Below are 13,089 nucleotides of genomic sequence, written 5' to 3' on the forward strand. Positions count from 1 at the left end.
CTTAACTCGCTTATTGAGCTATTATAAACACAGTCTGATGATTCTTTATTTCTCTCCCTTCTTGTTCCTCCTCCTCCCTTCTTCATATGTTGGGTGTTTTATTCTGTGTTCTTTTTAGTAGTGTTCCCATCTAGAGCAGTCCCTGTAAGATGCCCTGTAGAGGTTCTTTGTGGGAGGGAAATTTCCTCAGCTTTTGCTTGTCTGGGAATTGTTTATTCCCTCCTTCATATTTAAATGATAGTCGTGCTGGATACAGTATTCTTGGTTTGCGGCCCTTCTGTTTCATTGCATTAAGTATTTCATGCTATTCTCTTCTGGCCTGTAGGATTTCAGTTGAGAAGTCTGATGAGAGTCTGATGGGTTTTCCTTTATAGGTGACCTTTTTTTTCTCTCTGGCTGCCTTTCATACTTTGTCCTTGTCTTTGATCTTTGCCATTTTAATTATTATGTATCTTGGTGTTGCCCTCCTTGGATCCCTTGTCATGGGAGTTCTGTGTACCTCTGTGGTCTGAGAGGCCATTTTCTCCCCTAGTTTGGGAAAGTTTTCAGTAATTATTTCTTCAAAGACACTTTCTATCCCTTTTTCTCTCTCTTCTTCTTCTGGTATCCCTATAATGCAGATATTTTTCCATTTTATTTGGTCACTCATTTCTCTTAAAATTCTTTCATTCCTGGAGTTCCTTTTATTTCTCTCTGCATCAACTTCTCTGCATTCCTGTTCTCTGTTTTCTAGTCCATTAATGGTCTCTTGCATCTCGTCCATTCTGTTTTGAAGTCCTTCCAGAGCTTGTTTTATTTCTGCGTTCTCCTTCCTTAGTTCTTGCATATTTCTCTGCAAGTCCATCAGCATGGTTATGACTTTTGTTTTGAATTCTTTTTCAGGAAGACTGGTTAAATCTATCTCCCCAGGTTCCTTCTCAGGGGAAGATGTAGAAGATGTCAAAGCTGTCTGGGTTAGTCTTGTCTGGTTCAAATTTTTTTGCCTTTTCGTGTTGTTAGATGCAATGATGGCTATTGACTCGTCTGTCAGCTGGGAGAGCCAAGACTTTCCACTTGCTCCTGGCCTTTCTTTACTGGGACAACTGCGAACCCTAGTGGCTTTTGTTGGGCAATTGCATGTAGACTGGGTCTCTGTATCTTGCCTGGCCAGTATTGAGGAAGCTCCCTTGCTGTGGGTGTAGCCAGCCTCAGGCTGTTGCTCTGCTATGGCGGGGCCCCGGAGGGATAATAGACGGGGGGATGTTTGGCTATTTACCTCTGTGAGGAGTCTCAGAGCTGCTGCCCAGGGCGTTAGTGCACCTGGAGTTTCCTGGAATTTCCAGCTGCTGGACTATGACCCAGGATGCTTCCATCCAGCAGTGGGGTCCCTGTCCCTTAAAGACTTTCAAAAAGCACTCGCTTTTCTTTGTCCCAGGGTGCTGGCTTCAGAACCTGCTCACAGGTCTTACTGTCCTGTTTCCCTAGTATCCAGGACCCCACACATACTACTTTTTTCATTCTACTGTGTCTGTGCTCTGGTGCAGATGGCTAGGGCTGGGTGTTCAGCAGTCCTGGGCTCCCTCTCCCTCCCCACTCCGACTCCTCTCCTCCCGCCGGAAGCTGGTGTGAGGGGCCTCGGGTCCCGCCAGGCTGGGGCTTGTATCTTACCCCCTTCGCGAGGCGCTGGGTTCTCGCAGGTGTGGATGTAGTCTTGCTGTTGTCCTGTGTCTTCTGGTCTCTCTTTTAGGATTAGTTTTATTTGTTGTATTTTCAAAAATATATATGTTTTTGGGAGGAGATTCCCACTGTCCTACTCATGCCGCCATCTTGGCTCCGCCCCCTGCTGTTGATATTTTGATATGGATTGCCTTGAATCTGTAGATTGCTTTAGGCAGGATTGCCATTTTGACAATATTAATTCTTCTTAGCCAAGAGCATGGGATGAGTTTCCATTTGTTAGTGTCCTCTTTAATTTCTCTTAAGAGTGTCTTGTAGTTTTCAGGGTATAGGTCTTTCACTTCCTTGGTTAGGTTTATTCCTAGGTATTTTATTCTTTTTGATGCAATTGTGAATTTAATTGTTTTCCTGATTTCTCTTTCTGCTAGCTCATTCTGTGTATAGGAATGCAACAGTTTTCTGTGTATTACTTTTGTATCCTTCAACTTTGCTGAATTCACATATTAGTTCCAGTAGTTTTGGAGTGGAGTCTTTAGGATTTTTTGTGTACAATATCATGTAGTCTGCATATAATGACAGTTTGACTTCTTCTTTACTCATCTGGATGCCTTTTATTTCTTTGCGTTGTCTGATTTACCGTGGCTAGGACCTCCAGTATTATGTTGAATAACAGTGTGGAGAGTGGACATCCCTGCCTTGTTCCCTATCTTAGGTGAAAAACTTTCAGCTTCTCACTGTTAAGTGTGATGTTGGCCACAGGTTTATCATATATGGCCTTTATTATGTTGAGGTACTTGCCCTCTATATCCTTTTTGTTCAGAATTTTTATCATGAATGGATGTTGAAATTGTTGAATGTATTATCAGCATCTATGGAGATGATCATGTGGTTTTGTCCTTTTTGTTGATGTGGTGGATGATGTTAATGAATTTTTTAATGTTGTACCATCCTTGCATCCCTGGGATGAATCCCACTTGATCATGGTGTATGATCCTCTTGATGTATTTTTGAATTAGATTTGCTAATATTTTGTTGAGTATTTTTGCATCTGTGTTCATCAGGGATATTGGTCTGTAATTTTCATTTTTGCTGGAGTCTTTGCCTGGCATTGGTATTAGAGTGACGCTGGCTTCATAGAATGAGTTTGGAAGTATTCCCTCTTCTTCTATTTTTTGGAAAACTTTAAGGAGAATAGGCATTATGTCTTCTCTATATTTCTGATTAAATTCAACAGTGAATCTCTCTGGACCAGGAGTTGGTTTCTTCGGTAGTTTTTTTTTTATTACCAATTCAATTTCGTTGCTGGTAATTGCACTGTTTGGATTTTCTGTTTGTTCCTTGGTCAGTGTTGGATGATTGTATTTTCCTAGGAAGTTGTCCATTTCTTCTGGGTTATCCAGTTTGTTAGCATATAAATTTTCATAGTATTCTCTAATCTTTGTTTTTCTGTGAGATCCATCATGCTTTTTCCTTTCTCATTTGTGATTCTGTTTATGTGTGTAGACTCTCTTTTTCTCTTAATAAGTCTGGCTACGGTTTTATCTATTTTGTTTTTTTTCTCTAAGGACCAGCTCTTGGTTTCGCTGATTTTTTCTATTGTTTTGTTCTTCTAAATTTTAGTTATTCTTCTCTGAGCTTTATTATGTCCTTCCTTCTGCTGACTTTGGCCCCATTTGTTCTTCTTTTTTCAGTTTCAATAACTGTGAATTTAGACTATTCATTTGGGATTGTTCTTCCTTCTTTAAATAGGCCTGGATTGCTATATACTCTCCTCTTAGAACTCCCTTCGCTGCATCTCACAGAAGTTGGGGCTTTGTGCTGTCATTGTCATTTGTCTTCATATATTGCTTGATCTCTGTTTTAATTTGGTCGTTGATCCATTGATTATTTAGGAGCATGTTGTTAAGCCTCCATGTGTTTGTGAGGCTTTTTGCTTTCTTTGTACAATTTATTTCTAGTTTTATACCTTTGTGGTCTGAAAAGTAGGTTGGTAGGATTTCAATCTTTTTGAATTTACTGAGTCTCTTTTTATGGCCTAGTATGTGGTCTATTCTGGAGAATGTTCCATGTGCACTTGAGAAGAATGTGTATCCTGTTGCTTTTGGATGTAGAGTTCTATAGATGTCTATTAGGTCCATCTGTTCTAATGTGTTTTTCAGTGCCTCTGTGTCCTTACTTATTTTCTGTCTGGTGGATCTGTCCTTTGAAGTGAGTGGTGTGTTGAAGTCTCCTAAAATGAATGCATTGCATTGTATTTCCTCCTTTAATTCTGTTAGCATTAGTTTCACATATGTTGTTGCTCCTGTGTTGGGTACATAGATATTTATAATGGATATGTCCTCTTGTTGGACTGCCCCTTTTATCATTATGTAATGTTCTTTATCTCTTTTTACATTGTTCTCAAGTCTATTTTGTCTGACACAAGTACTGGAACACTTGCTTTTTCTCCCCATTGTTTGCATGAAATATCTTTTTCCATTGCTTCACTTTTAGTCTGTGTATGTCTTTGGGTTTGAGGTGAGTCTCTTGAAAGCAACATAAAAATGGGTCTTGCTTTATCACCCATTCTACGACTCTGTGTCTTTTGATTGGTGCATTCAGTCCATTTACATTTATGGTGATTATCGATAGATATGTACTTACTGCCATTGCAGTCTTTGGATTCGTGGTTACCAAAGATTCAAGGGTAGCTTCTTTACTATCTAACCATCTAACTTACCTCTCTTATTAAGCTATTATAAACATAGTCTGATGATTCTTTATTTCTGTCCCTTCTTATTCTTCCTCCAACAATCTTTATATATATATATATATATATATATATATATATATATATATTCTGTACTCTTTTGCGTTTCCTTTGATTGCTTTTGTAGATAGTTGATTTTACTTTTTGCCTTTAGTTAGTATTTGTTTGGTTTGCTTTCTTTGCTGTGATTTTATTTTCTCTGGTGACATCTATTTAGCCTTAGGAGTGCTTCCATCTAGAGGAGTCCCTTTAAAATAACCTGTAGAGGTGGTTTGTGTGAGGCTAATTCCCTCAACTTTTGATTGTCTGGAAATTGTTTAATTCCTCCTTCAAATTTAAATGATAATCATGCTGGATACAGTATTCTTGGTTCAAGGCCCTTCTGTTTCATTGCATTAAATACATCATGCCATTCTCTTCTGGCCTGTAATGTTTCTCTTGAGAGGTCTGTTGATAGCCTGATGAGTTTTCCTTTGTAGGTGATTTTTTTCTCCCTCTGGCTGCCTTTAATACCCTGTCCTTATCTTTGATCTTTGCCATTTTAATTATTGTATGTCTTGGTATTTTCCTCCTTGGTCCCTTGTGTTGGGAGATCTGTGGGCTTCCATGGTCTCAGAGACTATTTCCTTCCCCAGCTTGGGGAAGTTTTCAGCAATTATTTCTTCAAAGGCACTTTCTATCCCTTTTTCTCGCTCTTCTTCTTGTAGTACCCCTATAATGGGAATATTGTTCCATTTGGATTGGTCACACAGTTCTCTTAATATTCTTTCATTCCTGGAGATTCTTGTATTTCTTTCTGCCTCAGCTTCACTGTATTCCTATTCTCTGATTTCTGTTCCATTAGCAGCCTCTTGCACCACGTCTAGTCTGCTCTTAAGACCTTCTATTGATTGTTTTATTTCTGTTATCTCCCTCTGGACTTCATCCTTAAGCTCTTGGATATTTCTCTGCATGTCCATTAGCATGGTTATGACTTTTATTTTTAAGTATTTTACAGGAAGATTAGTTATATCTATCTCACCAGGCTCTCTCTCTGGGGTTGTCTGAGTGAATTTTGAGTGGACGAGATTCTTCTGCCTTTTCATGGCTATAGAATTGGCCACAGGCAGGTGGCACATGTGTCAGCTGGGAGAACAAAGTCTCTTCCTGCTTGCTGGTTGCCTTGCCCTTCTCCGCTGCCTGTGTCAATTACCCGCACACAGGGAGCAGTCTGTGGGATAATCTCCTAAGCCGCTGTGGTCATGGTGGCCCTTGGGATAGCCTAGGGCCCTGTGGGGGGTCGCAGACACACTGGTGTGTTCTCCTGTGAGAACAGCACCCCTTTGTACCTTCTGGATCTTGCTCCAGCTTCCACTGCCTGTGACATTAACCCACACACCAGGAGCAGTCTCTGGGATAATCTCCTGAGCTGCCATTGGTGGGGCAGCCCTTGGGATAGCCTAGTGCACTGCGGGTGGTGGCAGACGTACTGGGTGTGTTCTTCTGTGAGAATGGCACCCCTTCTTGCCTTCTGGACCTTTCTCTGGCTTCTGCTGCCCGTTCCAGTTACCTGCATACTGGGAGCAGTCTCTGGGATAATCTACTGATCTGCTGTGTGCAGGGCGTCCTTCAGGATGGCCTAGGGCCATGCAGGGGTTGCAGACGCACTGGGTGTGTTTTTCTGTGAGAATGGCACCCCTTCATGCCTTCCGGACCTTGATCTGGCTTCCTCTGTCTGTACTGGGCAGTTTTGTGCCCACGGTAGCCTCTGGGTCTGTCCCAGTTTGTTGCGCTCTGGGATAAGACTCTGTGTGGTTGCTGTGGGTAGGGCTGTTCTCCGGCTGCTCCACAGCTGTGGTGGGTCAGTCAGTTTGCTTGCAGTGCCAACCTGGGGAAATGAATGGCAGGCTGCTTATCACTGTGAGGGGCTGTGGGGCTGCATTACTCCCAGGGGTTTAGGGCACCTGAAGTTCCTTAAAATTCCCAGCTTGCTGGGCTTTAGTGTGCCAGGTTGATTTTGTTTAGCTGTTAAGCCTTTCTCCCTTTAAGACTTTTAAAACATGCCTGCTTTTTCTTTTGTCCCAGGGGAACTGGCTGTGGGGACCTACTCACAGTCTCCATCTCAGATTTTACTTTTCCATTTCTCTAATATCAAGTACACCATGCAATGTGTATCTGTGCTCCCATTGCAGATTACTAGGGCTGGTTATTTAGTAGTCCTGTGATTCCACTCCTTCCCCACTCTGATTCTTTTTCTCCCACTGATCAGCTGTGGTTGGCGGGGGGTCAGGTCCTGCCAGATCACAGCTTTGTATCTTACCCATTTTGTGAGATGCTGAGTTCTTGCAGATGTGGATATAGCCTGGTTGTTGTACTGGATCTTCTGGTCTCTCTTTTAGGAATAGTTGTATTTGTACTATTTTCAAAAATATATATGGTTTTGGGAGGAGATTTCTGCAGCCATACTCACACCACCATCTTGATCCCCTCCTCTCATGAATCTCATGAATGTTTTTTTTTTGAACTATGAAGTCTTTTGTCCATTATATATTATGTTTTCAACAATTTTGTCAGATAAATGTGTTGCAAATGTTTGTGCCTTGGTTTTTCTTTTTATTAATAATAATTTTGAATACCAGAAGTTTTTCCATATGATGAAAATTGAATTTATCAGTTTATTATGGTAGTGCTGTCTCTGGGTTAAGAAATCCTTGAATATCCTGATATCATGAGGAGTTTATCTTCAGTTTTCTCCTTGAGTTTCATAGTTTTAGGCTTTATGTTTAGGTCTATAGTCCATTTCAAACTAATTTGCATGTTAGATGTGAGGTGTAGAGGTTAGCTTGTTCATTTTTTTTTCATGTGTGAATGTCTAGCTGATCCACTAGCATTTGTTGAAGAGAGTGCCTTTTCCCCAAGGAGTGCCCTTGTCATATTTGTTGAAAAGCAACTTACTATATATATGTGGATCAATATGTATACTATTCTGTTCCAACAATATATTTGCTTATTTTTAAGCCAAAGACCCCCCACTATCTTAATAACAGTGGCTTTATAGTAATTATAGAAATCACATAGAATGGATTTCCATCTTTGTACCTTGTTTTCATAATTTTTGTTCTCCAATCTGTTAATATTTACCTTCAGCCTGAAATACTTCCTGTAATATTTCTTGTAGTGCAAAAATAGAGTAATTCTCAGTTTTTATCTGAAAATTCCTTTGTCTTCTATTTGAGGGATATTTTTATAAGATATAAAGTGTTAGGTTGACAGCTTTTTTCTCTCAGTGCTTTCAAGATGTCATTTCATTGTCTTCTAGCCTCTACTGTTTCTGAAGAAAGGCTGGCCAACATTCCTATCATGGTCACCTGTATGTAATGTATTGTAGCTGTCTGGCTTCTTTCAAGATTTTTTCTTTACTCTTTCATTTTCAGTTATTTCACTATGACTTGTCTAGTTTTTATTTTCTTTGTGTTTATTCTTGGGTTTTGCTGTTCTTAAGCTTGTAAATTGTTATTTTTGACCAAGGTAGGGACATTTTTTGGGCATCATTCCTTCAACTTTTGTCTTGTTTAACCTCTATTCTCTCTCCTCTCCTTTTGTACTCTAAGTACATGTATGTTAGATCAGTTCATACTTCACAAATACCTGAGGCACTATTCATTTAAAAAAAATTTTTATTGTATGTACTTTAGATTATTACTTTCTGTAACTCTGTTGTCATGTTTGCTTAGCCATTTTTCTGCCATCTCCAGTCTGTTATCAAGCCTTTCCAGGAACTTTTCTATTTCAGGTATTTTGCTCTCAGTTCCAGAATTTCCATTTGTTTCTCCTTTATAGTTTCCATTTCCCTGCTGAGATTCCCTATCCATTCATTTATCAAGACCATTTTCCTTTAAGTCCTTGGAATATCTTAATAGCTACTTTAAAGTCCTTGTTGCTAATTACAACATCTGGGTCATCTCAAGGTCTGTTTCTATTGACTGCTTTTAAAAAAATTATGTGTGGCTCATATTCACCTGCTTATTTGCATGTCTAGTAAATTTATATTCTATGTTGGAAATTATGAATGATATACAGAGTTAGGAGTATTTGTCTTCCTTTAAGAAAGTGTACAGTTTGCCCTGTGAGACAGTGTTACTGGTGGTTCTTAATCTGGTTGAGGCTTCATTTTAGCCTTTTTTAGGGCTGCTCTAGAGTCCTTACTCTAGGACATGGTTCTTACTCCAAAAGTATGGCATTTTAGCTGTCTCAGTCAAATTTTCAAAGTATGATTGAGATCTCTCCACTCTGGTCTCTACTTTCCTAGTAATGTGTGATGTCAACCTCAAGAATCTTTGTTTTACTCTCAGCTCTGTATCAACTGTTTTCAGCGTGGCTTTGCCAACTCTCACCTTGTATCTGTGTAGTCCAGCCCTTGACCAAGGTCTTGTGAATAACCCCACAGACTTCTGGGAGCCCCTGCTCTGTAGCTTTCATTTCTCCAGTGTTTGTCTTCAATTTCCAACTGCTTTGTGATCTCTGAACAGCATAACACTACTTTGTTTATGTTTCTTCTGCCTGTGCTAGAGTCAGGAAATTGTCCAGGCTGGCATTCAGGGCTCATCTGAGTATACTTAGGGATTACATTTCTGTGCTGCCTATTGTTCAATGTCTGAGATAGTCACTTCATATATTTTGTCCAGATTTATAGCTGTTACTCTGAAAGGACTCTCTGTCATTTCCAGAAACCTATGTCTGATGGAAATGTTCTTTTGAAAGTAATTCCTAAGATTTCTGGCTCTCAAACTTTAGCATACATTAGATATATCTGTAGGACTTATTTACAGATTGTTAGACCCTGTCTTTTAAAGTTTCTGGCTCAGTAGGATTGACTTGGGGCTCAACAATTTACATTTGTAATACATATCCAGGTGATATTTGATACTGCTGGTCTAGGAACTACACTTTGAGAACCACTTGCATAGAAAGAGGATATTGAGAAAAAAAATGTTCTGACTTTATTTGGGACTTACTACACATAATTTTACCTTTTTTTTTGGTCCTATGCTGTGCATAATAGACATATTTCTGTTGATTTATTATAATTCTAGCCATCTTGCTCTTTTTATTCAAAGTATGGTTTTCAAAAAATTATAACATTTTTTCCATTGAAAAGGACCAATTCTTCATTTAATTGATAGTCAGAAAAAGAAAGTACATGAGAGAATAAGTAGTGTCAACCAGTAGGATTGCTTGACCTGGACTGTTTCTCTTCCTTAGGTTCCCTGACAGCTTGTGCATTATCACCTAGTAGCTGCTAAGATATATTCATCTGTCTTTCTCAGCAACACATTTTGTGTCCTCTTTGCCTCCATTGTTCCATGTCTTTTGTTTGTCAGGGTTTTGAAATTTATTGCTTCTTTTTACTCTAATCTGTGCATTTTCCCTCAGTGTAAGTTTGTAGTGATATCAAATTGGTGTCTCTTATTGTTGACGATGATGGCATGGTTCTTGCAGTGGCTACCAGGACAGGAAATGTCCTCTTAACAACATTATGGTATTTCTTCATTGGGAAAATGGATTGCTGTTAATTGTTTCAAATTCTAATTAATCCTTGACAGATGATTCTATTTACCAACTTTTTAAATTTCTTGGGAAAAAAACCAGTACAATAGCCTTTGGTGGCTAGATTAGAAGACTGTTTGATAGCACATATTAAATATTGTTTCAGCTATAATGTTGTGCTTAATACATTTCAATCTCGATTTCAAAGATCTCTTCTCCAATATTTTGATAAAAGTTAAAAAAATACTAATTAGTAAATATTAACTATTCAACAGATTCATTTTGATGGCTGGGACCACAAATATGACTACTGGATGGATGTAGACAGCCCTGATTCACCCAACTGGGTGGTGTGATGTGACAGGGCATCCACTGGAAGTGCCATATCGTGAGTATTTTGCTCTTTGTTGTTGCTTTTAAAATACTCATCCTGAATTCCTGTTAATGATGGTTTTTGTTCATGTCATTATAAGTATTTTAAACTAAATATCATATAGGTGAATTGAGTAATCAGCACTATAGCTACACTGAAAACTAATTATTCACAATTAGGCCTCAAAGGACATGCTTTATATAAATGAAAAGTAGTCTTCTTAAGGAATTATTTTGATAGTGTTGTCTAGATGAGTCTTTATTTTGTACATTTACTTTGGAAAACTGAGCCAGGTCTAAATCCATCTAATTTTAGTCATTGCTTTTAGTTAAAGTATGTTTTGGTTTCTGAAACATCCCATTTTAATTTTGATTTATAGAATAGATTTCGACAAGTTTCAGATAAAATGGAAATACTTTAAATTTCAGCAATTAAAAATTTCTTTAGTTGTAAAAATTTTGAAAAACATCTATTGCATAATTATCTTAATTATTTCTGTCCTTCTAACTACTTAAAAGGGAAATTAACCACTCTAAATTCTAATGAACTATAAATCAAAATATCTTATTCTTTTGTCTGAGGATTTCTTTGATCAGATTAACTAGTTCCAGGCATCTGCAAAAGCTCTCCATTCTTACATTTGTTTTGTTCTCCCACTGCTTCGTTGCCCTCCTTTTGGCTTCTTGGGATGAAGCTGGAATGATATTGTTAGTGAGGATGTCTTACGTGGAACAAGCCCAGTGATTCTTGAACCTTTTATCTAAAAGGAATAACTGCATCTTTGAAAGAATTCCTTAACTTCTTGTAGAAGTGAGAAGAATTCCTGACTTGGTAACCTGACAAACATTTTTATGTTATGCCAGGTTCTTCAGGAACTATAAATCAATAAAGTATAGGTCCTTACATAACTTATAGTTCATTAGCCAGTGTAAGATCTGTACACAGAGAATATAAAACAGGGAAACAATGGTCAGTTCCATGTTGGGGAAAAGTGTTAGCATTTTTGCTTTGTGGCTTTTCCTGATTCCACTTTTTCTCCTCCCTGATTGCACACTCCAGCATGCCAGGGGGAGCTTCTCGCTTTATGTTAATCACCCACATGCATACATCCATCCCTCATCCTGGTAACTTTCTCAGGCAGGAATGATTTCAGTGGAGGTAGGGATGGATCAGCATTTCATGTGCAGGGGCAGTTCTCTTCAGTCCACGTCCCCCATTGCCTACCTGGCTTCTTGACCTGAATGTCTTGAAAGCATCCTGAAGTCTAGGTATCAAACCTTAACTCCATCCCAAGCCAAAAACTTGCCTTCCTACTATAGTTCCTTCTTACTTCTGAAGTTCCTATTTCTTGCCCATAGTCACCTTCCTTATTCCTTCCTCACCCCACACCAGTCAACAACCAATCAACAACTCTTGTTGATTGTCCTTCCTTTTTTATAATAGAAGAATAGTTGCCATATAATATCATATTAGTTTGAGGTGTATAATTTTTTTATACACTTTCAAGTTTATTCATTAGAAATCAAGAGTTCTAAGATTTTATGAAGAGTATAGACTTTGAAAACAATCTCCAGGCTTCTGTCCTACCATGCTGGGTACAAAGACTGGTTACTTTGTCATCACATGTATTTAAAAAATGCTACCTCAAGATGTCCCCAAGAACACCACCCATCCTTTTATTTTAATCCATATGTCCTGGTAATGGTATACACACATTCTGACATTTTCAGTAAAGAAATTCTGTTGATGTTTCTGATACTCAAAGAGCACCATCACACAATTAGAATTGGATGATGGAAATAGGAGGCAAGAGGGAGGTTTAAACCATGTAAAATTTAACAAGGTTGGATACAAAGAAAGTCTGTGACAGATGTTCCATAATAAGTCCACCACCTTGAGAATAACTCTGACCTGACAGCAGTAGGAAGAAACTAACCAAAGTTCCAAGCTATGCTGCTCGAGGTGTCTGCATCCTGGCTTCGTCACTTCCTGAGTAACTTTAAGCAAGAAGGTTAATGTAACTGCTGACGCTATTTCCCTGCCTGTAAAACCAGGAGAGCTGCATACTCAACAGGGCTGTTGTAGATTAGATGAGATCCTGCATGAAACCGTGAAGTATAGTGTCCGGCATAGCAGCGACTCAGTAACAGTGGCTATTACTGTTAGCTGATCCTAAGCCCAACATAAGACAACAGTGTGACGAGACTAGTGACAAACTGATGCCACCTTGGCTTACCTTAGTAACATGCAGATAAGGTGGACTGCTGCTAACTTTGTATTGTTTTCATTGCATTACCTTCAACACTTTCACCTCAGGAAATTCTGATGGTTAACTGGTCTGGGGTGACTCTCCCAGGGGAAGCCAAGTTTGAGAACGACTGCCCTACGCATCATCTGAAGCACCCAGGAAGCTGCACTGCAAATGAAGGGCAGACTACTGTTGACCTAGCCACTCAGCTACTACTGACTAATGCGACACACCCTTGATTAGATCCTGATTTAGGGGCTGACTGGGGAAATTTTAATACTGATTGAATTACTAGATACTGGGACATTATCTATCTATGTGGTTACACAGAACAGTTATATTCAACAGTTGTACACATTACAGAATATTCAGCATAGTAAGTTTAGTTACCATCTGTCATCATATAAAGATATTACAATATTATTAATTATATGATCTATACTGTACTTTTATCTTCATGACTTATTTATTCTGTTACAAATTTATCTTCATCCCCTTCAACTATTTCACTGATAATCCTTTCTTCCCCTATGGCAA

General features: G+C 38.8%; 1 protein-coding gene across 1 annotated transcript in view; it reads left to right on the forward strand.

Annotated features, from left to right (window-relative positions):
- Nucleotides 1-13,089, forward strand: part of L3MBTL4 (L3MBTL histone methyl-lysine binding protein 4) — a 503,654-nt gene that overhangs the window by 268,126 nt on the left and 222,439 nt on the right. Inside the window, 2 exon segments of the mRNA XM_057504056.1 lie at nucleotides 10,207-10,265; nucleotides 10,267-10,319. Of these exon segments, the coding sequence (XP_057360039.1) occupies nucleotides 10,207-10,265; nucleotides 10,267-10,319 (112 nt within the window).

This window comes from Manis pentadactyla, chromosome 6 (assembly GCF_030020395.1).
Source record: "Manis pentadactyla isolate mManPen7 chromosome 6, mManPen7.hap1, whole genome shotgun sequence".
In the NCBI taxonomy this organism is placed as follows: domain Eukaryota; kingdom Metazoa; phylum Chordata; class Mammalia; order Pholidota; family Manidae; genus Manis; species Manis pentadactyla.